The 27,064-nt window shown below is 58.1% G+C and overlaps 1 protein-coding gene across 4 annotated transcripts in view; it reads right to left on the bottom strand.

Annotated features, from left to right (window-relative positions):
- The window catches only part of CACNA2D2 (calcium voltage-gated channel auxiliary subunit alpha2delta 2), a 136,771-nt gene that overhangs the window by 16,151 nt on the left and 93,556 nt on the right, over positions 1 to 27,064 (bottom strand). For all 4 annotated transcript variants that reach the window (XM_069475753.1, XM_069475752.1, XM_069475751.1 and 1 more), the window contains exons 4-11: positions 15,193 to 15,252; positions 8,252 to 8,296; positions 4,682 to 4,823; positions 1,581 to 1,712; positions 1,360 to 1,417; positions 618 to 668; positions 394 to 493; positions 104 to 262 (exon numbers count right to left, since the gene is read on the bottom strand). In XM_069475753.1, coding sequence (XP_069331854.1) covers positions 104 to 262; positions 394 to 493; positions 618 to 668; positions 1,360 to 1,417; positions 1,581 to 1,712; positions 4,682 to 4,823; positions 8,252 to 8,296; positions 15,193 to 15,252 — 747 coding nt within the window. The remainder of the gene's footprint in view (positions 1 to 103; positions 263 to 393; positions 494 to 617; positions 669 to 1,359; positions 1,418 to 1,580; positions 1,713 to 4,681; positions 4,824 to 8,251; positions 8,297 to 15,192; positions 15,253 to 27,064) is intronic.

Below are 27,064 nucleotides of genomic sequence, written 5' to 3' on the forward strand. Positions count from 1 at the left end.
CTGTCTGGTGCTAACAAGCCCATCCGTCTTGATTTCCCAGGTGTCACCAAGCCTGGGCCCTTGCCCACCCCCAGCTTCCCGTTTGCCCACCCAGGGGGCTCACGTTCTGCAGCTGGTCAAAGGCATACTCAAAGCCGGCCTTGTAGCCTGTGGTGCCCTTGGCCACCATGCCCTGCACAGCTTCCTTGAACACCTTCTTGTTACGCACGTTGGCCTGCACCAGGTGTGTGAAGCATGACACAGGCTGCGCCTTCTCGTTGAACTGCAGGAACAGTGGGGTGGTGAGAGTGGCCTCAGGCTGGCCTGGGCAGGCAGCTGTGGCAAGGGGCTGGCAATGGTCACAGGAGCGGGGCAGGCGGGGGTGACCGATTCCCTGCCTGCGCTGGCACTCACCGAGGCCACATTCACATAGTCGTCGTCAGAGAGTGTGTCTAGCATCTCGCAGACGGACGTCTTCATCAGCTTCAGGGTCAGGCCGCTCACACTGCCGCTCCTGGAGAGATCAGGTAGGGGCCGTGGAGGCCTCAGGTGTTCTCCTGCCCTTCCCTCACGACATTCCTGGGCCAGATCTAGCCCCTTGCCCCACCCACACCCCGCCTGCCAGCATGCTCACTCACACATCCACGATGATGACCATGTCTTTGGGCGACGAGGCCCCCTGGATATACCTGTCCAGGAGAAGCCTCAGTTAGGGCCAGCCCCACTGGGACCTTGTGGGCCCTTCCTTCCTTCACCCACATACTGATTCAGCACGTTTCTGTTGAGCATTCACTGCATGGGCCAGACAGCGTTCTGGGTACCAGGATACCATGTTGATTAAAACAGTCACAGTCCCTGCCCGTGACATGAGTGATCTGGCCCCTCAGCAAGTAAGGTGATCCAGACAGGGGCAGGAGGCATGCTCCCTAGCTTCAGTGGCTTGTGGTGTCCCCTGCCTCAGTTGAGGCCCCAAGGGCAGAGTCTAGCTGTGTATGAGACAGCACAGGTGGAAGGGAAGGAAAGTCGCAGGATGCTTGGGAGGGGCAGAGCAGAGGGTAGGGGGTATCGAGGGCTCAGATGGCTGGGGCAGGGGCTGGCCAACCCTACAGAAGCTACATCCACCCTTAGGAACCCCTACTGGTCCAATCTCTCAGTCCTGAGGGGGCGGGGGTGCCGGGCAGTGGACTGGGGGCAGCGGCAGCTGGGAGGCCTGCCTGGGTGATGGGATCCATTTTCCAGTGGCAACGATGTGTGAAATGAAAATTGGATAGAGCTGGCTGCGCCCCGCTTGGAGGCCTGGATATCGGGAGGGAGGGGAACGGGCAGGAGAGGTGGGAAGATGAGGGGGTGTCCCTGCCCAGCCCCTCCTTGCTCGCTCACCAGGGTCTCCTTCGGACGTCATACAGGTCGATCTTCTTGGGGGCTCGCCACGGGGTGGCTGTGGTAAGAGAGAAGGTAAAAGGGACTGGCAGGGACAGGCCCGATCCAGGGAGGCAGGCCTTGCAGGGTGGCCATCCCACCCAAGCACCCCAGGATGGGCGGGCTGGGAGATGGAGGAAGGTGGGGTGCTGGGCAGACAGGGGAGATGGGCTGCCACCTACCTGGATAGTAGCGGGTGACTCCTGTGGCGCTGCCAAAGACCTGCCACAGCAGCGTGGGGTCTTGCCTGCGGTTTTCAATGAACACGTTCTCCAGGGCCTCCGTCCAGTTGAGCTCATTGAGGATGACGGTGGCTGTGGGGAAGGAGGAAGCTGGGGTGGGAAGCGCCTGGGCTGTGCCCTGCTGAACCTACCACCACAACACTCACACTTGCGCCCCCCACTTAGAATGCCCCACCTGCTCTCTGCCTATCCACACTCTCGGTATAGCCCTGGGGCTGCACCAGCTGCTTCAGGAAGACTTCCTGGTCCTCACCCCCTCCCACATTGTTGAAGGAACAGCTCAGCCTGCCCCTCAGCCAGGCCTTGCAGGAGCAGGCAGGGCAGCTATGGCCTGTGGCCCCTGGAGAGGGGCTGCCCAGGTGGCTGTGACCTGTGAGCTGGGACCCCACATCCAGCATGCTTCCTGGAGCTAGCAGCTGGGCCCCCGGGAGCTCACCCACTCAGCATGCACTCCAGGCTGCAGCCACAAGAAGGCAATTAAGGGCCCGCTGATGGGGCTGGAATTATTCAGCTATTAAGGTACCTGATAAGCTGGAAGCCACTCAGCTCCATGATTAATCAACTGGGGCCAGGAGCAGGCAGGGGTGGGGGCGGGGGCCCTTGGAGGGGCAAGGGCAGTGCCATTATCCTGCTCCAGCGCAGGCACGTGCACTTGCACGCACATGCTGTACCCCCAACAGGTATACCTGCATCTAACCTCTGTGTGTCCAGCCAGATATGTGATCCCCTCACTCCCAAACCCACCTGCCCAGTAACCCAACTGCTGCCATGGGCACGAGTGCACGTGCTCATATCTACACATCACTCTGCACCTGCACAGGGCACTAGTGGGTCCTGCCCCCAACCCCCTACCATCAGTCACCCTCCCTCCCTTCCCCCCCCCCCCCCCCCGCCGTGGTTGCACATGCGTGACCCCATGACCAGGCCTGCCCCTACACACACTCACAGAGCAGGCTCCTCTCAGATGAATGACTCCATCCTGTGGATGGCTTGAGCACTACCCCCAACCCCAACTCAGAGCAGCCTGAAATATGCCTGGTGTGTGTGTGGCACATGTTCTCATGTGTGCAGTGTACCTGTCCCTGGACACTCAGAAAAAACAGCAGGAGTGGGACACCTGCTTCTGCCAGGCCTCTGTACCTTCCCCTCCCACAGGGGCCGTTACTTCCTCCCTCCAGTTTCCTCTACCTACCTCCCAGGAGGAGCCCTGCCACCATCACTCCCCTGTAGGCATCCCTATCAAAGATCCACCCAAGTGAGAACCAGAGAGTGCCTTCTAAGGGCTGAAAGAGAGCTGGGATTTACAGTTCTCAAGGCTCTGCCTCGGCCTGGGGGTGCTGGCCCACTCTGGGGCACTCGCCCCCTGGCCCTGCCCTCCAGTGTGGGGCCCCTGCTAATACCACCCCCGCCTCTGATCTCACTCCCCCTCTCTCTCTCTGTTCCTGTGGCTTCCCTTAACTGACCATAATGTGAAAACAAAACACATTTCTAGCATTGGCTCTGCTTATTGAACAGTATGTTACGGTCCTGTTCCTAATTTAGAAACTTAGTGAGTTGAACTATTTCTATTTTTCTCTTTAAGAAAAAATAAAGTTAGGCCCTCAAATGTTTCCCTGTCTGCCCTGGGAGAATCTGCCTGGCAAGTCCCACCCCTCACTCGGCCTCAGTTTTCCATCTACACAGTGACAGGCTCAGAGCGGACTGTCCTAGAAGCCCCTTTGGCTGCCTGCAGAGGGGTGTCCCTGGCTCAGGTCAAGAGCCAAGAGGCGACCTCTGCTCTGAGCGGCTGTCCCTGCAGGGATCCATGCCCACATGCACACACACGCACTCACTGCAAGACACACTTATGCAAACAGCCTTCCCCGCCTGCAAAGGGCCTGCCACCCACCCCATGCACACACTCCCACACCGTGTGCACACACTCTCAGATCACACCGAGTTGGGAAAGGGGACCATGCCCCCTCAGGCAGGCGATTACAGATTTAATTAAAAGTGACACAGTAAATAAAAAACATATAAAATGTAATTTGTGTGGGTAGCGAGGGGTGACTGGAGAGGGTGGTGTGGCTCCTGTTTTAATTAGCGTGCCTGCCTGTGATAGTGCCCCTCCACTGGCTCGGGCAGGTGGCCTGCGGGCAGCCCGTGGGGGCGCAGGGGGCGCACCCTCCCCACCCCTGCCTGAGGCTGCCCAGAAGGCCTAGCTGACCCTGGGGGTGCAGAGGGCCTCCCTGACAACCCTGGGGACTCCCTGTATTCTGGAGCCTGTGCAGTGGCCCAGTGGGCCCTTGGATTCTGAGGTACCCTGTAAGTGCCCGCAGAATTGTGTTAGAACCAACAAGCCTCAGTGCCTTAAATCCTGCTGCTAGTGCTCTCCATCCAGTGTTTGTCTCCTGGCCTCCTCCCCCTGTATTTCCCAAGATTTTCAGGAAGTTCCTCCTCAGGTCTGACTCAAATCCTTCTAGCTATACTGACCTGGTTTCCCCACTGTACAAAGCTGCTTTGAGCTTAGAATCTCAACCACTCTTATCCCAATCCCCCTTCCCCACATCCCCAGGTCCCCACCCCCTTGGCACTGTGGCAAGGAGAAGGAGGCCCACGTAATAGGGTTGGTGTCCATGAGTGAGGAGTGGCTCCCTGTCCCCCAGTCCCTGTGTCCACCTGATGTGTGGTAGCTTCTCAACCACTCCTACATGGGGCCAGAGAATGGGGGAGGGTGGTGAGGAGTTGCTTCGTGGGCAGCTGGGGCCTCGGCCCAGCATGTGGGGAACTGTGTGTGCACATGCATTTGCGTGGGCACACGGGCAGGAGACCGTGCATGCCCAGGGATGAGAGGCTCGGTGTTCTGTCCCTTGTTGAGAGTTAGTGTGAGGCTCTGCCTGTGAGTGGCTTGATGTCTGCATGTGGGTGAGTATGAGAGGTGAGTGTGGGGCTGGAGTCAGATGGCACGGGCCTTCTGTCCCCAGGGACCTGGGAATGCCGTGGCAGTGGAATGGCCCCCGTGGCAGGTGGAGAGGGCTGTCCCGACCGCTCTGTACACTCACAGCCTTTGTAGATGTCCGTGGGGATCTGCACAGCCGTGTATGAATAGTTGACCTTGTTCTTGAAGTTTGGGTCTTCGATGAAGTCCAGCCTTAGGGTGCTGGCCTTAGACCCCCTTTCCACATCCTCACTCTCAGGGTCGTCCTGCAGAAAGGCCCCCCCCACCCCGTCCCAAGCAGTGTCAGGGCTAGAAAACAGTGAGTGGGGTTGGGCAGGCCTGCGAGTAGGGGCAGGGAGGGCCAGAGTCCAGGAGATGGGGGCATCTTGAAAACAGGGACTACTGTGGTCAGAGACATAGATGGAGAGACACAGGGACAGAAGGCACACAGTTTGGACCCCTCACCCGAGAGGCCACTGATGCCCACCTCCCCCTGCCCACCCCACCCACCATTCCCACATTTGCTAAACCCAAATTCTAAAACCAAAATCAAACCGACCTCTTCCCCACACCCTTGAAAACCAATTAGTGAAGGAGGCAAATCTTGGAGCCAGTTACAGGGAATGGGCTCCAGACTTCTGCTAACAAGGACATGCCTTTTGCAATCGCGGGAGGCCCTGGCAGCCCCTCCTAGGAGCTCTGTGCCCTCACACCCCACGCTGGGCCCCACCCATCCCCTGCATGGAGCTCCTTTGGCACCGCGGGGAGGGCCCTAGCCCCATCTGGGGCAGGGGCACAACCCCCTGCAGCAAGCAGCTCTAGGTTCTGAGCTGGGGGGCGCTAACCTCGGGAGAATGGGGCTGGGGTGGGGGCTAGCGCTGAGACCTGCTGACCTCCAGAGGGAGGGTCTGCAGCGCCTGCTAACAGCAGGACTGTAAGGGCCCCTGTTGATTTTCTAAAATGAGCAGCAGCCGCCTGACAGGTGCCAATTATGGCATCTCGCGGCTGGGCAGGCTGGGCATGCGCTGTGCACCCCCGCCTACCACCGCAGGCTGGCAGAAGTGGGTCTGTGACTACAGTGTTGATGCCGCAGCCAGGGCTGGGGGGGCAGGGAGGCTTGGGTGCAGGTGTGCAAGGGGGAGGGAAGCCGGTGGTAGAGTGAAGGCGAAGAGAGGAAAAGCCAGACTGGGGCAGCAAGGAAGAGATGGGGCGTGAGGCCTGGTGGGGAGCAGAGCTGGGGGCTTCCTGCCCTAGTACAGTGGTCCCCAACCTTTTTGGCACCAGGGGCCAGTTTCATGGAAGACAATTTTTCCACAGACTGGGGATGGGGGTGTTGGGTGTCGTGGGGTGTGGGCGTGGTGCAGAGCTCAGGCGGTGATGCACGCCCAGGCCACAGACCGGTAACGGGCCACGGCCCCGGGTTGGGGACTGCAGTCCTGGTAGGAGGGAGCATATGCTGCCACTGAATCCTCCATGGCTCCCTCACTGCCCCTCAAGGATCCTGTGACCACCTTCAGCTCAGGCTTAGCTCACTTCCTCTCTGCCCACAGGACACTGACCTGCTACCCGCTGGGTCCTGGGCATGCCCGCCCCGCACCCCCCCCCCCGCCCGTGTTCCTGCCTCTAGGTATCTGCCCAGGCTGTGTCTTGTATGGGGAGAGTGACCGTGCCAGCCAGACAAGCCCCCTACGCCCGAGGAGCACAGCTCTGAAGGGCCTGCAGCAAGCCCCCTTTGCATCTCTCCTGGGGTGGATTTGGCACAGCAGAATCCAAGCTGTCTGCTGCCCTCCATTGCCCACCTCTGGCACATGCGAGGAGGACCCTCAGGAGCCCCTGGGTGCTGGACAGAGCCAGCGCAGGCGGCCACCGAGCATGGAGGCCAGAGCAGGGAGCCGGCCGCCCGTGAGGCGTGCACTGCTCACGTTCCGCTCAGGGGAGGGGGAGGCTGGGGAGAAGAAAGCTCATGAAATGTCAGCGGCAGATGAAGGGCGCTGGAAAATTTAATCTCCCAACTTTCCCAACTAATGTGACATTTGGATTCCGTTCTGATAAGCTATCAGCTGGCGAACTTTTTCCTTCCTTCTCTTTCCCCCACCCCCACCTTCTGGCTGGTAATTTAAAAGTAAATGGTCTAGAAAGATCTCTAACTGTACCTCTGGCAAAGATTAAAAAAACAAAACAACATAACATGCAGGGGAGTCGGCAAATGCCTGGGTGCTGTTATTTATACCAGGGCCTGGCCGGGCCAGGCTGGGCAGGTGGCCTAAACGACTGGCCCAGCCTGGCCTGGAGTGAGTCTCCCTTGCTGGGCAGTCCCTAGCCCCGGCAGATGTGCAAGGGGCTGAGGGCAGGGAGTCAATGGTTTAGAGCCAGGGGTTGGGGTCCTGGATATAGTTGAGGGCTGCTGGGAGCAGGAGGTTCAGGGTGTCCTGGTAGGGGGCTGGGCACCAGGCTGGCCAAGGAGCCCCTCAGTGTCACCCGTGAGCCCAGGGGCTTTGTATGGTGGGCGACCGCAGTCTCCTGGTTTATATTTAATGCACTGATTGCTAAAATTACAGCCCGCTGCCGAGGGGGGTAAGGAATTAGATTCAGGGTCTAATTAAAGGTTCGCTCTTCATTTGAATTTCAGATTCCAGCTTTAATTTTAGCAACTTCTCTGGGAGCCACGGAGCTCAGCCAAGGGGAAGCACACCTGCTTGAGCCCACCCCCTCCTTCTCAGGCCCTCTGCCCTCCCCCAGGCTCTCCCAGGCCAGCCTGGCCACGTGGAGCCTGCATGGGGATCCTTTGCAGCCTTCCCGTCTCCTGCTCAGCCCAGGAAACCCCCAGGCCCATGGGCCTGGGAGAGGAAGACTGGAGCTGGGGTCTTCTGCACCAGCCAGCAGTAGGACCCCAGAGGCTGTGCCGTTGTGACAGCTCTGTTTATAGAGGGGACTGACAGGTCTACGTACGTTTGCTTTGAAGTCAGGCAGAGGGACTTGGGCCTTGACAAGTTCACCAAACACTGTCTACTCCAAGTGCCCTACAGCCTCAGACACTGTTGTCTTCTCTGTAGCCACCTCCCCCACAAATGGCTGTACATCGTTCATATGAGTTCTCTGGTGATGGGGACCTCACTACCTCACAGGGCAGCCCAAGCAGAGCCAACGAGTGACATGGAGGCAAAAGAGCAGCGTTGCTTTGGGCTCTCTGGTCAGTCTCAGTGCCACCACTTCTGAGGTAGGTGACTCCAGCTGAGCTCAGGGCCAAGCTCTGATCATGGGGTCAGGCTGTGGGTGCTCAGCACAGGGGAGGGAGCCTGCACTGACCTGCACCTGCATGGTACTGCAACCTGCTTGCACCTGCCCACCTCCAGGAAGCTCTCCCCAGCTGCCCCCCTCCCCCTACTCTGTCACACTCCAAGAGTCCCTCTCCATGCTGGGACCTGAACTGCCCTGTCGGGGGAGGTCCAAGTGCCTGACCACCCTGCCCCACTGCAGTGAAGCCCAGCCCACCAGTGGCCACAGAGACATAGCACTGGAGGGGCTAGGACCTCTAGGTAGTTGTGGGAAGTGGAACCACTACTTTCCAGGGTTGAGCTCAGACTGCCTAGCGCTGAGTCCTAACAAACATTTGATAGATATGAACCACTACGGCCCAGAGAAGGGGCATAGCTCTGGCAACTCCCCCCACCCCAGCATAGGTCGGGGCACTCACCAGCTCGGCATCGGCCTTGGCGTCATAGTACATGATGTCTTCCTCCTGGTGGGGGAAGAGAGGCCTCAGCTCTCACAGCTCAGGGTCCCCTGAGAGCAGACAGGACCCCCAGCCCCAAGGCTTGGGCTGGCCCCTTCAGATTCCTCTGGGGCAGAGACTGTCCCCTCCCCCCATCCAGAGCCACCTTCCCAGAAGGGCTGGTGAGTCAGTGCTGGGAATGCCCTGCCCCCACCTCCAGCCACCTCCAGCCAGTTGTCAGCAGGGGCCCCTCCCGGCTCCAAGAGGATGCAGTACCCCTGGGTCAGGATCCCTTGGGACTCCCTGACTCAGGGACCAGGGTCCCTGCACTGCAGTCCTGCTAGGAGGCAGGGTCAGAGCCAGCCTGTCTGCAGAGAGGCTGGCAGAGGCAGTACTGGGAAGTGAGGAAGATGGAAAAATAGAGCCGACTCTGGGCAAGAGTGAAATAATGACTCGACGCCGCATCTTCCAATTTCTTCTATTAAAAAGCCTACTCATTACGGGCATGTACTTATTAATTATCTGTGATTTGTTGTGAAATGCGAGGGGGTTTACACAACAGGAGCAGGAGAAAACAAAGCCCGGCCCACGCGCCTGCTCCCGGCCCCCGCCCGCCCGTGCCCACCCCGCCCATGCTGGCCCGCGCCTGCTTGCCCGCCGCCTGGGTTCTTGGCCATCTGTGCGTCATAATCACTGGCCGCCCTGGGGACCCGTAACACAAACGGGCTAATTTCATGTTTAATGATCTTTAATCAGAACAGAGCGCGGCTGACAGAGGCCGCCAGAAGGTGAGCCTGGTGTCAGCAAGTGCCACCCGCTCAGGAGGGGCTGCCACACTCTGCCCCCATGGGCTCTAGGGCCAGGACTCGGGACAGAGCTGCTGTCCAAGTCACCCTCCCCAGGTGCTCCTCAGCCCTGTTTTGTACAGCAAAAACCTGTGGCGTGGCCCCAGCAGTCCTCCCTCACTCAGGGCCTGTTTCTTTGTGGTCTGCTAATGGGAGTGGCCACTGCGTCTGCCCCCAAGGGATGGCTGTAAGGCAGCAAGGGATGGAAGCCGCCTTGGCCACCCCCTTCCCCAGGCCTGGCTGGGGCCCACTCGCTGTGTGACCCCCAATGCCAGACCATCCCCTCTCTGAGCCCCAGGTTCCTCATGACTCCAGGGAGGGTCCTGGCCTTGGTGACTGCCCAGGTGCTGGGGCTGTGGTTTGGGGTGGCCAGCAGTGGGGACTATTTCAGGGAACAGTCCTAGGCTGTCTCCCACTGGGGCCTTGGGGGTGCAGGCCCTTGGGTGGACATGTAGGCTTAGTCCAAGCATTCTGGAACACTGACTGCATGCCTGGCACCGTGCTTGGGCAAGACCACAACCTCCTGAGGAATGGAAGACCACAGGCGACCTGACAGTTTCCAGATGCGGCTGCTGCGTCTGGAGCTTTCTCACAATGCCCTGGGGCTCCACCACGCAGATGCTGCTAGGGAAGGGAGAAGAAAGGCCACACACCCTGGCTCCGACTGTCCCCCACCCACCAGTCTGGGAAGACTGGAGCCCAGGGGGGCCTGGGCTGGGGGCTGGGGCAGGGGCCCAGGCTCCAGGGTGCTCGGCCTTTCCCTGTGCCGCTGCGACCGAAGCGCATAATGAAAGCTGACATTACATCAAACACAATAAGGAGTTTCAGTTGATGAAGATCATTCCTGAACACACAAACCCATTAAACTGAGGGGAAAAAAATATCAATTCAACACACTCGCTGGCGAAAAGAAAATGTGATTTGTTATCTAAAAGGGGGTTATAAACACAGCTCTGATGCTCTTTCCCTCCGTAATGAAAACAGGCGGGTGCAGTGGGAGGACTGCAGATTACAACCTGGGGTTTCACTCATCCACTTTTTAGGCAAACCTTCTGCAAGGGCATGGGTGGGGGCCGGTCCCTTTCAGGCCTCCAGGAGCCCTGGGCCTCCCTCACAGGCCTGCACCTGGGGCAGCGCTGCAGTGCCCTGGCATTCACTGGGGCCACCTCTCCAGCTGCTCCAATGGCTCCATTTCTCTATTTGTCCTGCTGTTTCGCAGTCTCAGCAGAACATCAGATGTTGGTGGCATCAGGGACACAGAGACACATCATACAGGACTCCCAGCCCCCTGCAGACTACAGGTGAGGCTCAGGAATCTGTACGCTTTCCCTGCCCCCACGGCTTGGATGCACATGGGAAGGACTCCTCCCAGCCCTCCTTTGAGGAAGGCCAGGCCATGCCCCTTTCTTGGTAGAGAGGAGCATGAGATGGCGGCAAGCAAGGTCACACACGTGAAAATACAGGTAAACACAGCTGTGATTGCTATGCTTCATGTGATGTAGAGCTGGGGGTGGGAGGGTCCCTGGGAAGGCCCCTGTCTGCTTTGGCACGCACAGTGCCTGGACGTCTGCCATTAATGACCCAATGACCCACCTCCTGGGTTAAGCAACAAGGAGGCAGTACTATCTAGTGACTGAGGGCAGGGCCTCAGCAAGAGGTCCTGGGTTCAAATTCTGAGCTGGACACGTGTGAGCTCTGGGTTCCTCAAAGGCTGCAGTCTACGGGCTTGTCCTGGTGGCCCCATGAGGACTCCCAGGGGTCACTCTTGTATCATGGATGAGTCAAGGGTGTCTAGCTAAATCATGCAGCCTCATGAGGCTTTAAGTCAGGGTCTCGATTTCCCCACTTGTACAATCAGGATGGTGAATGGTGATGCCTCCTCCGAGGGTGTGAAGAGCACAGGAAGCCCGGCCTCCCGGGGGGAGGGCCAGCTCCACCCATGGGTGGGCCCCTTCCTGTCTGCAACTCTGTAGCCCAGAGGAAAGGCTGAGTGTGAAAAAGATGCCCCAGATGGGATGAAACAAGTGTCCTTAATATCTGAGGTCGACTCCCCTCATACCCTCCACTCTGTTATCTGATATTTTAGGGCTATTTTGTTCAAACTGGGCAGGGGGTAGGGGAATCACCCCCTCTGGGCTCACACACATGGCCCCCCGGTGGACCTGTATACACGGCCCACGTGTTGATGACAAACATACTCTCCTTAGCAGGAGACAAGCCCGAGAAGGCACAAGGGGTACTGGCTGTTGGGAACGGGGAGGACGTGAGCATGAGATGAACATGGGCAATGGTGGTTGCTGTCTATGTTTGGTGCTTGGAAGGCGGCTGCCAACGCCTGGCCAGACAGGACTGCCGCCTGCCCACCAGCCGCCTGTGCACGGCCCAGGCCAGCCACCTGCCACACCAGTGAGGGCGCCTGGCCTTCCTGCTCTGGCCCACTGCCAGCGCAGCTCGGCCAAAAGGACTGTTTTCTGAGAGAGCCGTCTGTTGCTGGCTTGGCAGAGAGGCAGGCAGTGGGCGCTATGGCTGGGTCAGACCCTCAGGCCAGGGAGGCCACCTGTCCTGTCCAGCTGGCTCTTCCAGCCTGGCCCGGCCTTCACAGCCCTCCTTCTAGAGTCCCCAGGCAGAGCTACCTCCTCTCCCCATCAGTCTCCCCAGGGCAGGGCCGTGTCTTCCCCATCACACTCCCCAGGGTAGGACTGTTTCCTCCATTAAACTCCCAGGGCATGGTTTTGTCTCCTGCAGGCCGTGGTGTTGCAATGAAGCCCTGGGATCAATGGCCTCTCCTCCCTCCCCCACCTATACCCTGGCCTAACCCCTCACTGTTGGTTTAGGTGGCACACGGTACTGGCGTACTGTGGTGCTGGCCCTAGGTGCAGTCTAGCAGGTGGCTCATCTTCATCTACTCTAAGTGTTGTAGGCGCCGGAGCACCTGCTGCCTGTCTGCAGGGGCCATGGGAGGTGCTGTCTGCTAATCAAGGCCATGGTTTCCCTGGCGTCCAAGGGTCTTGGTTGGCCAGGGCTGTGGCTACAGGTTCCCTGCCCCTGCCATGGCCATGTGTGTAGGGTCATGGCCTGGGACTAGGAAGGGGGATGGGGGGTTTTATATGCAGACATTGCCCCTTTGATCTATTGTCCCAGCTCTGACCCTGCAGACTCCAGGATCCCCCACATGCCCTGGCTGGTGTCAGTGGGGGTTGTGTGTGTGTGGCTGTGTGTATACCACTGTCCATTCCTCAGAGGTGTGCATGTAGACCTGCTGTGTGTGTGCTGTTGTCACAGGGAGGGCCACACCCTACTGAGTGTGCAGTGGATTCCAGTCTGGCCACATGGGCCAGGCATCTCCTCTGTGCCCAGAACTGCTGGGTGCCATCGTCCTCATCTTGGAGTTAAGAGGACTGCTCCTGATCACTCTGTCCATAGGGTACCTGGCTGGGGACAGGTAGTGGATAGCACTGAGTCAGGCCTGATGGCTTCTTGCCTGGAGGAGCCGTGAGTGGGGTAGACAGATGAGCCCACTGGGACACTGGCCTGGGAACCATTTGTGATGGAGGCACCAAAGGTGGGTGCTGTGGGCAGTGGGGGTCAATCCTAGGGTTGGGGCCAGGAAGGGAACTTCTAGGCAGATATCTGTAGAAAGAGGCTTTGCCTTTTTGAAGGAGAGGTAAGAACATTCCAGGGAAAAGGCCAGGCTTGGGTAAAGGGCCTGAGTTCGAGGCTGGAACTGTGGCACAGGCCAGGTGCCTCTCTTGAGTGCTGAGGAGGAACATGGCTCCATGTCTATCCACCTCTTGAAGGTCATTGAGAAGGACGTGATTTCAGGAGTGTGCGGTATGCCTGCAAGGGACAAAATACCATCCCTTCCCCAGCCTCAGGTCCCTGTCCACCCCCCCTGCCATGGAGAACCCTCCCTGCAGCTGCTGCCACCAGCTCTCCTGGGCAGCCCTGGCACAGCTGACGGGGGTGTGAGCTCGTGGGCCTATCACTAGCACGGATGCCTCTCAGCCCGGCAGCGTGGCAGCAGCACTGCTTCCTGGAAGAGCAGTGACCCTACAGCCGGAAGGAGGAAGGTGACTACTGCCCTACCCTCCCTGGGATACCGGTGGGACAGGCGGGTGGGCAGGCACGCTGACGGACTGTTGGGGGGAGGGTGGCGAGTGCTGGGGGAACAAGGCTGGGCCCAGCTGGCCCTGTGGTCAGTGCTGCCTATGGTCATACCCACAGCTTCGGGCTCCTCAGGTCAAGCCAGGGGAGGAGGGCAGCCAGGAGCCTCTACTGCCTCATTTCAGGTCAGAACCACCCAGGGCTCAAGGGCTGGTATGGCGAGAGACTCCCCCACACCATCACGGACTCGGTGCACCCACACAGCCTGACACGTGCGCTGACCCCTGCACGCACAGCGTCTGAGCTGACAGGCAGCACACACACTGGCCAGTCCTTTGCCAAATGGGAAAACTGAAGCCCCTGCCTGGGTCCCACAGAGATCGTGGCCCAGTGTGCTCGGAGTGAGTCTTCAAGTAGTACCTGTCTCAGCATGCCCTGGACGTCCCTGAGACCTGGGCCCTCCTTCCCGGCAGCCCGCTCAGTGCCCACCCCGGCCCGGGATGAGCTGTTCCTGCCTCAGGGAATAGCTGAAATTCAGGGTCAGGAGCCTGGCAGGATGACCCTTGGAAATCTTGGGTTTTCTGCAGAGTCAGGAAGAGAGAACAGATTTGGGGCCCAAGGCAGCCTCTTTATCTCCCTGTGTGGGGCTTGGCCTGGGAGGGAGAGAAGGCCAGGCTGGGGGGGGTCTTTTCACTTCCTTATTCCCTGATTCCCTCACTGGCCCTCTGGTGCCCAGTGATGGGTGGCAGTGCTAGAGTGAGGAGGGTGAGAAGGGTCAGTCCCCAGGCTCCTAGGGAAGGGGACTGGCTTAGGGAGTCACTAGCCCTTTCATTTGTTCACCTTAAGTAACCATCTGTCTTCCCAACCCCAGGTGAACTCCCTGGGGGCAGCACCCTTCACCTACCAGGGGCCGCAGGAAGAGTGCCATGGTGTGGGCAAGGCAGGACAGGCTCAGGGTGCCTGGAGGATGGGGACTAGGGGGGAGGAGCAGGTTTGGGGTCTGGATCACAGGCACGAACCCCTAGTACCGGAAAGCGGCTATGAATCTCTGCCACCAACAGGCAATCTCAGGTAGGTCTAAACACTCTATGCTTCAGTCTTCTTGTCAGTTAAACAGGTGAAAGAACCCACCTGCTTCTTGGAGCAGATGTGCCTAGTCCAGAGTCGGAGTGAGTCAAAGGTCTACCACCCCGTGTTTAACACGAGACCATGAGGAGGTTTGGCCCAGATGTCTAAGCAGCTGTGGAGGACACAGGGAACCCTCCAACTGGTCTGGTCCCTGAGGGTCCCCTCATCTTTGGCACTGGGGTTTTCCCGTGTCCCTCCCAGGGGAGGCTTGCCTCAGTCTGACTCAGGCCTAACCGGAAAGGGGCAGGCGGAATCAAACACAGAAAGGAACTGGCAAGGGCAGCCCAGGCCTGAGGCCGGGTGTCGGTGAGGCTCTCTTCCCTCCCCTGCAGCCTGGCCCTCTGCACTTCCTCTCCAAGGATCTGAGCTCCTGAGCTCCCATGGTGGAAGGAGAGGCTTTTGTGACCATGCAGCGTGGTCCCAGGCCCAGGAGGATGGGCTGGAGGACGGGCTGCTGTTCAGGGAAGTCGGGGAAGGGGACGCAGTCCTCCTTCCCCAGCATCCCTTCCAGGTCACTGTATGAAGGTCTCTGACCCGTCCTGAAGTCAAGAGGCCTCTTTGACTCAGGGTCTTTCCACGAATCTGGGTACCTCCTTTGGGGAACACCACTCACAGGTGGCTCCACAATGCCTCTAGAGTGAAATGGGGACTCATACTTTGCTGTGTGCCCCAGCACTGAGGGGGAGCCTGGAATATTTGCTGAATGTTGGACAATAGCTTCTGGCTCTGCTCCACAAACCCCTCGCTTGGTGCCCCCGCAGTGTGCCTGGGCAGCACCCCTTCATATCCACCCTGGCTGGGGGTGGGCATGCCCTAGGTGCTGGGGGGCGGTGCTGGGGTTCTTACCTTGATGTTGTCCTGCCAGCGGTGGGCTTTCTGGAAGTTCTCTGCAGCATCAGCCAATCTCTGAGGGACAAAATGCAGGAAGGTCAGAGGCTGAGGAAGACTGCCTGCCCCATGCCTGCCCCAGAGCCTGGTCCTCAGAGATTCCTCAGCCCCAGACATCCCCCAGCTGCTGTGGGCACTCCCTGACCACACAGGAAAGGCGAAGCCTGTACAAAGCGATCCAAGCGGCATCTCCATGGGAATTCCCTGTGCTTCACAGCAACGTCTCCTGCCCAGAGGATGGCAGGGGAACCCTAGGACTGGCCCAAACTCCAATGCCATTCTCTACCCCTACAAATTAGTGTCACCCCAGTGAAGCCCTCCCCAGTCAAGGGTGAACCGCCCCAAAAGTCACAGAGAGCCTCACCAATGCTTCTTTCCCCCTGCCTGCCCAGGGTCCAGCAGGAGGTGCCCACCTCTACCCACCCAGGACTACTGTCCCTTTCTCAGCCTTCCTGAGCCCCTTCCCACAGGGCTCCCAAGCCCTCTGTCCACACGAGCCTGGCCCATTCTTTGGGACTGGTTCCAGTGGCCTCTGCCAGTGAAGCCCTTGTGCCTGGGAATCCCACACCTGCCATGGGCATGCTTGGAGCCAGACGGTGCTGACTTGCAGAGACATGGCAGACCCCGTGTCTGCCTCCCACAGATCACAGACACGTAATTGGGCAGAACGACCAGGGCAGGAGTAGCTGAGGTGCGAGAAGCTCAGTGCTGCAGGAACCCGGGCTATCAGGGAAGGCTTGCGGGAGGAGGCGCTGGGGCCTGGCCACTCTCTGGGCCTGAATCCAAGCCACCCAGAGGTTCTTATTTGGCGCTTCCTATGGATCATGTCCCTCCAGGAAGTCTTGGGGCTCCCAAGGATGGAACTGAGTCTGGCCCTCTGTGACCTCCTGCAGAGATGTCCTGTTCATCATGATAACCATCACCATGAACTGGCCACCTACTGCATGCCAAGCCCTCCCCCAGCCAGTGACACATGTGCATCTGTAATCATTCACAAAATGGCTACTGTGGGGCCAGTATGGCTCTCCTCAGATGAGGACAGCCAGGCACAGAGCCCATGAGCAGCCTGCCCAGGGTCACTCAGGGAGTCTGGGTCAGGCTGGGCTTGGAGCCCAGCCCTCATCATTGCATTTGCCTCGCTCATCCCATGACCAAGGTCTAAAGACCACCCTCGGTAGGGGCCAGCATGCCCAGGGAGGCAGTGGCTCTCGTCTCTCACCCCAGCCCCATCCCATCCCATGAGCCTCCAGGCCTATAGCCCCCCTCCAAAGGCTTTGGCCCCTTGGTATTCAGGACACTTCAGCACCATCTACCAGTGCAGGCCTGATGTGGCAATGTGGACCCCAGGTGGGAGGTTCTAATAAAGGCTGGCAGCTGCCCACTAAGGGAAAATGGGAGTCGGGACATGGGAGACCCACTATTCATCCTTTGAAAGAATAGCAGGGGAGGGTGGGACCCCCATGTGCAGCTGTGGCCTCCACTATGCTGGGGCAGGATGTCACCCCCCACACTTAGAGGGGCTATGCATGGCCCTCTCCACTCCCACTGGGCCTGGCTCCCACTCCTCAGGCCAAGAGCACTGAGTGGTGGGAAGGTGGAGGCTGGGGTCCTGGGAACAGGTGAGAAGTGCCTCACAAGTCGAACCCCCACCTCACAATGCGGAGCCCTCCTGGCCTCTGCCTCCCTTTCCTTTGCAGGCTTGGTCCTCTGTCCCCCTTACAGTGCAGAGCCTGCTTGAGTGGGGCCCACACCCTCTACTGTCCCCCAACCCTGCCTCATACTCCCGGGGCTTCAGACACCACAGGGGTCTTGGCTCCATGATGCCGCTCATGTCTTGACTCCGATCCTGGGCCCTCCTGAGCTTCTGGACCCTTCCCTGGAACGACCCTCAGACCCATCTGAGCTCACAGCGCCCCCTCTTGGAACAGGCCCATCACCCTGGAACCTCTGCCTCCTACATCCCACCCTCGACATCAGTCTAACCATTGTTCATCCCCAGCGCAGGCTCTGTCCTGCCCCAGGAACCTGTGTTCCTCTTATCTTCTTCATCTATTCTCCACACTACACGGGGGGGCCTTATCTCAAAGTGTAGATCAGATAGCGTTGCTGTCCCCTGCCCCCGAGCTCTCTACTGCTCTGCATGTAAGAGGCAAAGCTATTTTGAGGCTCTGTAGGGCCCACCTGTGCCTGGCTCCTGTCCTTCCTTTTCCATCCTGGGGCCTCCTCTTGGTCTAAACCATAAATACCTGCCCCCCGATTCCAACCGCTGGCACGGGTGAGGCCCCCAATCCCTAAGCCTGCAGTGCCTTTCCACAGACGACATTATTCTGTGACATGTACAGTTCATAGCACTTGTCACTAATGTTAACTTAGCACTTAACAATGCACTAGGCACAAGCTCGGTGCTTGGCTTGGAGGATCTGTACAGCCTAGGGAGGCAGCCCCTGAGGTTACACCTTAAAGGGTAAGCCTTGGTCAATCACTGGCACCCACCTTTCCTTACCTGGGGGCCCACTAGGGAACCCAGATCTTCCTCAGAGTGGGCCTGCAGCCCACATGGGGCTCTGCAAAGGCCACCATCCTTCTCAGAGGCTGAGGTTGTGGTAGAGTGTGGGAACCAGATCAGATCTCTTGCCACAGAAAAGCCACAGGGTAGATGGGGGCTACAGACATCAAATTGGCACTAATGGAAGTCTTCAAAGTGGCCATGGCCCCGAGAAACTGTCCTCTCCTGTCCCTACCTCCACCCCTGGATAGGGGGTGCCAGCTCCTTCACCCTCTCAGGGCTCAACTCTGACCTTGGGATTCACAGGCCCCTAAGCATGGGGGCAAAAGACCCTTCCAGCTCCCTCACCCAGCTGACAGGGTAAGGGAGACCCAGAAAGGAAGGGCCCCAGCTCCCAGCCTCCTTGAGCTCACCGAGTCCCGTGGGCTCAAAGGCCCGGGTCAGCCCACTGACTCGTGAATAACGGAGTTGCAATAGCCACAGCGAAAGGATTACTTTTAATCCTCAGTAATGATCAAGCCATTATTATTTTTTCGGTGTTACAGATCAATCAGTCCATCCCTGGGCACTGGACGTGTGGAAACTGCTAAACAGGCAGGCCTGGTGGTGGGGGAGGAAGGGCTGAGGCAGCCATGGGGGGAGTGGGCAAGGCTGTGGCCGCACATGGCTCAAGGAGAGGGTGAGAGGACTGGGACCACTCACTGGTGTGCATGAGGGCCCTCAGGAGCACTCGGACCTCGGGCTCCTGTCCCCATAAAGCCCGCAACAGTCAGGCCTGCTCAGGGACGGCAGGGAGACCATGCCCACCCTGCCCAAGGTTCATCCTCCTAGCACTTCCCTTCCACCTCTCTGGGTCCTCCTAATGCTTTGGGGGTAGGCAGGCAGGATGGAGAAAGAAACTGAGACAAGAGGCGAAGGGACAATCTACCAGGACACCCAGCAGGGCAGGGACAGAGCTGGGGCCCCATTTTGGTCCCGTCTCCAAGGCACCTGCCTGTATGGGAGAGATGAGCTCCATTCCTACCCTGACCCTGAGTGCCTGTCCCCTGGGAGTGGCTCCCTGCTCAGGCTCTGGGCTCTGCTCCTGGAGCTGCCTGCAGTCTCTGGTTTTCCTGTTATCAGGCCCCTGCACGTGCTGGCCCCTCCCTGTTCACTCCTGCCCAGACTCCTCCAGCCTGGTCCACTCCCTCAGCCTTGAGATGTTCTGACCACCCCCTGACCCGTGCCAAGCTCCCACATGTCCCCATTGTGGCACTCAAGGAACCTTCTGCCATGTCTCCTTTCCCCTTTGAGCTCTGGGCTTGGTGGGGTAGTGTCTGGTGGACGTTGAGTTTACAGCACCCCAGCCCTGGGCATATAATCAATGTCTGCTAAATCCAGGTCGGGGTGTCTCTAGACCTACATAGAGTCTGGCTCTGCCCGGTCAGCTGCGTGCCCCCAGGTGCATGGTTTAACCTCTCTGAGCCTCTTTTCCTCACCACATCCTGGGCCGTGAGGGCTGCCTGTGAGGATGCTGCTGCTACAAAGTCACTGATGGTGGCTTGCCTGGCCCGTGATGTCCCCATCACAGCCACGGGATTGGAAAGAAACGCAGTGGGACTGCTGAGTGGGGCTGCTCACCGCCAAGTCCATCACAATAACAGCGGGCATTTTAGAAGCAATTATCAGAGAGTTTCACTTAACAATCAATTTCCCTCAGCTCTGGGAACGTTCTTACAGGAACAGGCAAGAAAGAGGACAGGTAGTGCACTGGGCTGGGGAAAATACTCCCCTGGGGAGCAGCCCCTCCACAGATACCTTCCAATTTCACTATGTTAAACATCTTTCAATTGCCTTGGAGCTGAGACAATGACCTGAGATAAGGGCCTTGGGGCCATGATCGTGCCCCTCAGAGGCCAACCCCTGGAGGTCAGGGCCCCCTGCAGGCCAGGAGGGGAGGAGCTTAGGCCATGGAGGGCTGGAGCCCTCGGGTATCCCCATCCCCTGGGGGGCCTGCTTCTCCCCCAAGCCTGGGCACTCCCCACTTCTCCTTGGCCTCCTCCGCTCATTGTCCCCTCACCTGGAGCCCCTCTCCCCAGTGCTGGTAGCCCAGTAGGGCCTGGGGAATACCTGCCCATCAAATAGCATTTATTCTGTACAGCCCAGAGGGAAAGATTGTAAGAGTTTCTTTGGTGTTCATTAGTTACAGCTACTCCTGCTTCCTAGAAGATATGAGGGGCTTCGAATAACAGGCCTTGAACCCGTGCAGTGCAGGATGCTGAGATCTGGGGCACAGAGGGCTGAGCCAGGCAGAACCAGTGGTGGAAGGAGAGCTCTGGGGTGGAGGGGGGCGCAGTAAGCTGAGCAAAGTCCCAGCACCAAGTAGGTGCCCTGAGAATGCTGCCAGAGGGGTGCAAGGAAGGCAGCAAAGACAGGGCAACACCAGACACAACCCTGGCACCCACCCTGGGCCAGGGCTTCACTGACTGGTGCAGCCAATCCCATGCCGGGTGAAGGACTGGGCCTCCCACCCCACCGCCCAGCAAGACGCCTGAGAAGTAGACTCTTCTGTTCCTCTCCTTTAACAGCTGAGGTGACTGAGGCATACAGCCTTAGTGCCACTGCCCCAAGCCCCTGGTGAGGAAGTGGGCGAGGGGGCATGAAACTCAGGTTTGCCTGAGGCCAAGGCCCAGCAGCGTTGGACAGTGAATGTGAACGTCCCAGGGAAGAAGCCAGGTGTGGCCAGGTGACCCCCTTACTCCCAGGAGTGGTTCCTTTGCCATCCCCCCAGAAGAAGGGGTCAGTAACTGGCCTTCCAGGCGCTGCTCCAAGCCAACCCCGCAGCCTTGGTCGCTGGGTCCAGGCCGTGGGAGAGGGTGAGTGCCAGGGTGCCAGCAGCCCCAGCGAGCCCAGCAAACGCTGTTGCCACCCTTCTCCCTCCCCACCTGTGGGCCCTGTATTAGCTGTGAATTGTGCAGGGATAGATACTAAATACAGATTTCCAATTTCCAGAGCTGTTATGGTCTAATGAGTAAATAATATACATATTTAAAACTGTCTAAAAACATATCTGCATAATTAAAATATCTGCACAATAATGAAGCAAGATACAGCTCAGCAAGGAGGGAGCTGGAGCCCTGGGGCTGACAATAGGGGCAGAAGAGCAGGCAGCGCTGGGGGGTCCTGGCCTCATGGGTCTCTCCTTGCTGCCTCAGCCTGGAGCAGGCATCTGTCTATGCATCCACCTGCTCCAGGCAGGGCCATTCACAGTCAGGGACCAGGAGAAGTCCCACTCGGCCCTGCCTTTGCACAACACATGGCCTGGGGAGGCGTATGTGTGGGCACCAGTGCCTGCTATGTGAGCGATGGCCAGCCCTCTGCAGCACATGATGTGCTCAGAGCTTGGGGGGCACAACCGCACTTGCTACGACCTTCTAAGGGCAGGTCCTGTCCCCATCCCCTGTTTTGCTGGGTTCTGAGGGGTGAGGAGAGGAATAGCACCGGGAAGGGCAGCGGACGAGCATTCACAACTCACACGTGGCAGGCGATGGGGACACACTGGTGGCAGTGCTTTCCTGTCGGGTGCACCTGACACCAGCGCTCCCGCAGGCAGGACGGGTGCTTGGCCCTGCTCATCCCACGAGGCCCCTTCTGTCACCCCTTGCTGCGTCTGCAGTGGACATACTTGGCCCCCGTCCCATGACACATTTTAAGGCTAACACCCACTCTTTCTGTATTAACCATGCTTCCAGCTTAACAATAAAACCACTACCAAGACAAGGAAAACAAGTACTCAAGCCCCAGACCAAAATTCCAGCCACTGAAAACCCGCAAGGAAAATAGCAAACACTCCTGGCACGGAGGGTGCCGCAGGGGAGGCCGCCACGTGGGCCCTCGCGTTGCTGGCAGCAACAGGCTCCCTGACCTTTTCCCTCACTGGCCACACGCGTCCTCCATGAGTTGATAAAAAAAAAAAAATTAGCAAAATGGATTTTTTTCTTTAAAAAAAAGGTCAGAATACATGTAACAGGGAAAAACTCATTTGCGTCTCCGTCGTCCTCTGCAGCAGGGCAGCCGCCGCTCCCTCCAGAGGCTGGGGCTTGCTGGCTCCCTGGAGGCAGCACAGGTGTGGCTATCAGTTGCTGCGCCCCCTCTGTGCAGCCTGGAAGGGGCAGGCTGTGTTTCAATTTCCCAGGAAAAATGGTAAGAAGTGAGCGGAGTGAGGGGCGGCCTGTGATGGAGATGGGGAGGGCCAGACCCTGACCAACCAGGGTTAGGAAGCTGGGATCCCAGAGGCTGGAATTTCAGACCAGATAGGATTTCCCAGAACATCCTGGGATCCCAAGGATGGTTGCCATGTTGTATTTTGCCAAGAGAGGACACTTCAAACAACCCTCTCTCTCTCATTATGGTATGTTACCAAAAAGTGGACATTTTAACATCCAGAGGAGGAAGGCCATGAGCTCCGAGACAGTCCTTCCCAGGAAAGCAAAGGAGGGAAGGTGGCATTCACAGGTGGCACAGAAATTTCACTGGCTTCATTGCTTTAGCTTTAGGCTGGATCCACAATCAAGGCAGAAAGGCTGGGCTGTGTGTGTCATGGGACAGGAGCCAAGTGGATCCAGTGTGAACACGGTGACGGGCAAGGACAGGGGCTTGAATTTACAAACCAGTTTTTCAGAACTGTGGGTGAAGCCTGCCCTCTGGAGATTTCAAGTCCAGCAGCACGCTGCTTCAGAAGGGGGTGAGTGTGCACCCGGAGGGCCACATGCTGGGGCTGCAGGACAGGGCTGGCTCTCAGGGCCGCACGTCTCTGCCCTGCCCAGTCACTGCTGCAGCTTCCAGGTCCCACGTTGAGCACTTACGAGTGCCCTGATAAGAAACAAACCAGGCCGGGCGCAGTGGCTCACGCCTGTAATCCTAGCACTCTGGGAGGCCGAGGCGGGTGGATCGCTCAAGGTCAGGAGTTCGAGACCAGCCTGAGCAAGAGCGAGACCCTGTCTCTACTAAAAATAGAAAGAAATTATATGGACAACTAAAAATATATATATAGAAAAATTAGCCGGGCATAGTGGCGCATGCCTGTAGTCCTAGCTACTCGGGAGGCTGATGCAGGAGGATCGCTTGAGCCCAGGAGTTTGAGGTTGCTGTGAGCTAGGCTGACGCCACGGCACTCACTCTAGCCTGGGCAACAGAGTGAGACTCTGTCTCAAAAAAAAAAAAAAAAAAAAAGAAACAAACCAGTAAATCCAACAAACAGCTCCAGGTCTGTTTGGGCTGGTTCTGGAGCCCAGCTGTGTGGAGGCACCTCACTCCCGAGGAACCCAGAGCTGAGGGCCGTGGGCTCCGAGGCTGCTCGGCTCGTTCCAAGGCACTGCCCTGCCCAGTCTCTACAGGGGCTCAAATGAGTGAGAACCTGCCAACCCAGCTGGCAGCCGTCCTCAGACCCCAGCATGAAAGCCACACATCTCTGCAGGTAAATCAGTCCCTGGCAAGCCAGGTGGAATTCCTCACAACTTTAGCCAGTTTTGTCAGTTTTCCTGCCTCTAAATTATGACCTATAATCCATTAACATTTCTCTCATCCTTACAAAAACCCATGCAGATAGCATCAAGTGAGGGTATCAGGCCGGGTGCTGTTGGTCACTCTCTGGTTAGGGGAGAACGACACATTATCTGAGTGCACCATGGAGCATGGCGCTGCCTCCTGTCCCCTCATCAGGCCACATTCTAGAGACAGATGCATGTGGGCATGGGTGTGGGTGCCTGAGTGTGACAATGCCCCCTCACCCTGCCCTGCCACAGAGGCTGGGAGGCCCGAGTTCCTGAGGCTTGGCCACTGACCCAACACATAATTTGGGGAGTGCTGTCCTCACCTCTCTGGATCTTGATCTCTCATCTGTGTAAGGGGGACCACAACCCTGTGCCGCTCCTCCCAGGGCTGTGGGGACATGGGTGGAGAGCAGGGTGTAGACAGAGAGCAGGATGTGGACTTGCTTTGGAAATCAGAGACACAACCCCAGGTCCCGGGTTGCTCCTTCCCTTGCCTCACCCCAGGGGCCTCCTGACTGGTCCCCCCACAAACTCGGCTTCTCTCCTGGACCTTCTGACCTTGGCTTGACCTGGCATTCTCTGAAGCTTATGCCAAGAGGCTGTGCCTCTCCTTAGCACTGCCTCTGCTGGGGAGCTCCTGTTCTCTGCCCCTCGGCACCCCGCCTGGCTTCCAGCCTGGTCCTGCCTCAGGACCTAGGATACCATTTGAGTATCCTACTCATCCAACCCCACCCAAGCTGGGCTGTCACTTCCCTAAGGTCACCCTTTGGAAGCTGCTCCCCTTTGAAGCCCTCTGCTCCCATGACCCCTTTCTCACCTTCCTGACCTGACTTCTGAGCCCCTCAACCCAACTTCAGACCCCCACCCAAGCTGTTTGGCATGAGCTCATCTGTCCAGGCTCTCATACCTTCGGGCCTTCCCCACAAGCCCCCGCACCCCTACCTTGGCTCCTGTGCCCTTCCTGGTGCTTCCTGGATGCCCTGAGCACTCCTCCCTTCCTCTCATTAGCCTTTACCGGGCTCTGCCAACATCATCACTCTTCCACCACACTGATTTTGAACTCTGCCTTCCTGCCATGCTCAAGTTCCAAAGCCTTGTTTGTGCTGTGCCCTAAGCCTGGACTTCCTCTCTTCTCCACCCCTGGCCCACTCCTCCTCACTTTTGGAGTCGGTGCTCATCTATCTCCTCCAGGAAGCTGGTATCCTGCCAGGCTGAGTCCCCAGAATCCCCTGTGGGGTTTCCATCATTGCATGTGTGTCTGACTCCCTCCCAGGTGTGGTCCCTCGAGGGCAGGCACTTGATTCACAGATCTGTGTGGCCCCAGTGCTGGGCAAGCCCACTCAGTGCAGAAGTGTTAAGTGGCCTTAGGCTCCCATCACAGTCAATGGGGCAGGGGATGGATCAGGAGGTGCCTTCAGGGACGTTCTGGCTTGGAGGCCCCAAGATTCCCTGGGATAGAGACTGCAGAAACCAGGCCAGCAGCAGCACTGACAGAGATGGTGCAGGGGGTAAAGGTGTGGGTAGGGTGAAGCTAAGTATAGGCCTCACCGGATGCCCTATGCAGAGGAGTCCAAGGGGCTGCCTCTGGGGTCTGAAATGCTGGTATCTGTTCCCCAGGATCTCAACCACCCTCTGGACCTTTTGAAAATGTCACCCATTAGCCCCACCCAGCTGCTGCCAAGTCAGATATGAAATGGTCAGGAAGCAAAAGCCACCAGGGCTGTGCTGGAAGGAGAAGCTGGGGCTGTGGACAGGAGTGCCTCATCTGGCCAGGTCAGCCAGGAGCTGAGTCCCTAGGGTGCTCGCCACACCCTGCCCTGGCCCCAGGCCAGTGCATTCTCCTGACACATCCCAACATCCTCCTCCAAGAAGCCTTCTCAGATGCCTCTACACCCACCACAGCCCAGGGACAGGACATGGGAGGGTGGTGGTTCCCATGGGAAGGGGTTGATATGACCCTCCCTCCTTCCTGTCAAGGAATGTTTACTGAGCACCTCCTGTGTGCCTGGCCTGTGCCAGGCATGAGCAGGCCAGTGAGCAGTACAGATGTGGCCATGCTCCCAGGCGGTGTACCATCAGTAGGTTCTTCATGCCCCACCGAACTTCTTCCTGCTGCAATTCAGTCTCACTGTCCTGAGCACAGAACTTGCTAGAGGCTTCTACAGTAAGAGCTGCCTGGGGTGGCAACTTCACTGGCAGAATTTAGGGTGCTAGGAAGCCCCTATGCTATGGAATATATTCCCACATGAAAGCTGAGCCTGAGCCTCTCACCCCAACTAGAGCAGCAGAGCCCGAGTCCCAGCCGGGCCACCAGGCTCCCTTCCCATGATGTTATTTTTATACTTTTTTCTAAAACACAGCCTGAGGAGCAGGCCCTTCTCGACTCTATTAACATTAGGAATCTAATCAGTAATCAGGCAGCTCATAATTTTCTGATTAGCTCTGATTAGGCTCAACCTCAGGAGAAGGAATGGGACAGTGAAGAGGGAGGTGGGGCCCAAGGGGCACTGGGCTGTGCCTGAGGGGTACTGGCTGGGCTCGGGATGGAGGGCAGAGGGGAAGAGCTCCTGGCCCCACTGTTGCCTGTTCTTGGGAAGGGGCGTGGAGTCATGGGTTGCACTGGGTCAGAGGGGTTGCAGAGTTAGAGAGCCAGGGCAGCAGGGGAGGGGCCCCCAGCCCACCAAGTCAGAAAGGACCCCCTCAGGGCAGGTTGGGCCAAGACTTTCAGCACCGTGGACAGAGGTGGGAAGGACAGGCAGGGTGGCCTACAGTGCTGGGTTTCGGCAACCACCTGGGTCCCACCCTGCCTAGGACCCCTTGGGTCACGCTCCAGGAATAATCCCAGATGTAGCCTTGAGTGATGGTGACAGTGACAGGGTGGGCCTGCTCAGAGGGCTGCAATGTGTGACTTTGGACATGGAGACTGGCCCCAGCCACTCTTGCTGAGCACATCACAGGAAGGGCCTGCCTTGGTGATCATCACCTTCAATGTGGAGACCATGAGGTCAGAGTCCCACTAGCCTTACTGAGTAATGGGGGAGCTGAGGCCTGGAGGAAATGCCCAGGCCACCATGCCAGTTAGGGACAGAGCTTGGACCTGTACTGAGGCATCCTAGGCCAGGGCCAGGTCTTCCTCCTGTGTGAGGCCTATTTGTCACCTTTGTATCACATGTTCAGATAGAACCATGGTGCTAGCCAAACCAGACATCCTAGGCCTGCCACTCGTGGGCCCTGACCCCTAGCCTGTCCCTGTCCTTGGCTGACCATGAAGTGCCCCTCCCCAACCCCCTACCCGTGATCCATTGCCCTTCCCCACTGACCCAAACTCCTTGAAGCCACATCCTGGAGTCCTGTTCAGGTCAGGGGCAGAGTGACTCTGCCCCTGCCCCGGTCTAGGATCACAGGTTGTCATCCCTTATTGGATACAACCATCCTGGTGACCTCTGATGAAATGCATGAGCACGTTGGAGAAGACATGCACAGCTAATGCCATGCAAATTGGCACGGAGGCAATCAGCCTGACTCTAAAAGCTGCCCCACCGGCCGCAGGCTGGCTCATTGTCTTTTCTGTCAATTTGCATCTCATTACCCAGAAGGCTGTGCTCACTGGAGGTTAAAAGAAAAGGAGAACCAAGTAAGCCCTACTGTGTCCTGTCTCCAGCTAGGATGAGTGGGACAGGGCTGCCTGTTGGGCTGCCCCGAGAGGCCGGCCCTATCATCCCCATCACCACCACCCACATTACCCCTGCCACTATCAGAATGTTACTCCTGTCACCATCCTCACCATTATCTC

This window comes from Eulemur rufifrons, chromosome 7 (assembly GCF_041146395.1).
Source record: "Eulemur rufifrons isolate Redbay chromosome 7, OSU_ERuf_1, whole genome shotgun sequence".
NCBI lineage: Eukaryota > Metazoa > Chordata > Mammalia > Primates > Lemuridae > Eulemur > Eulemur rufifrons.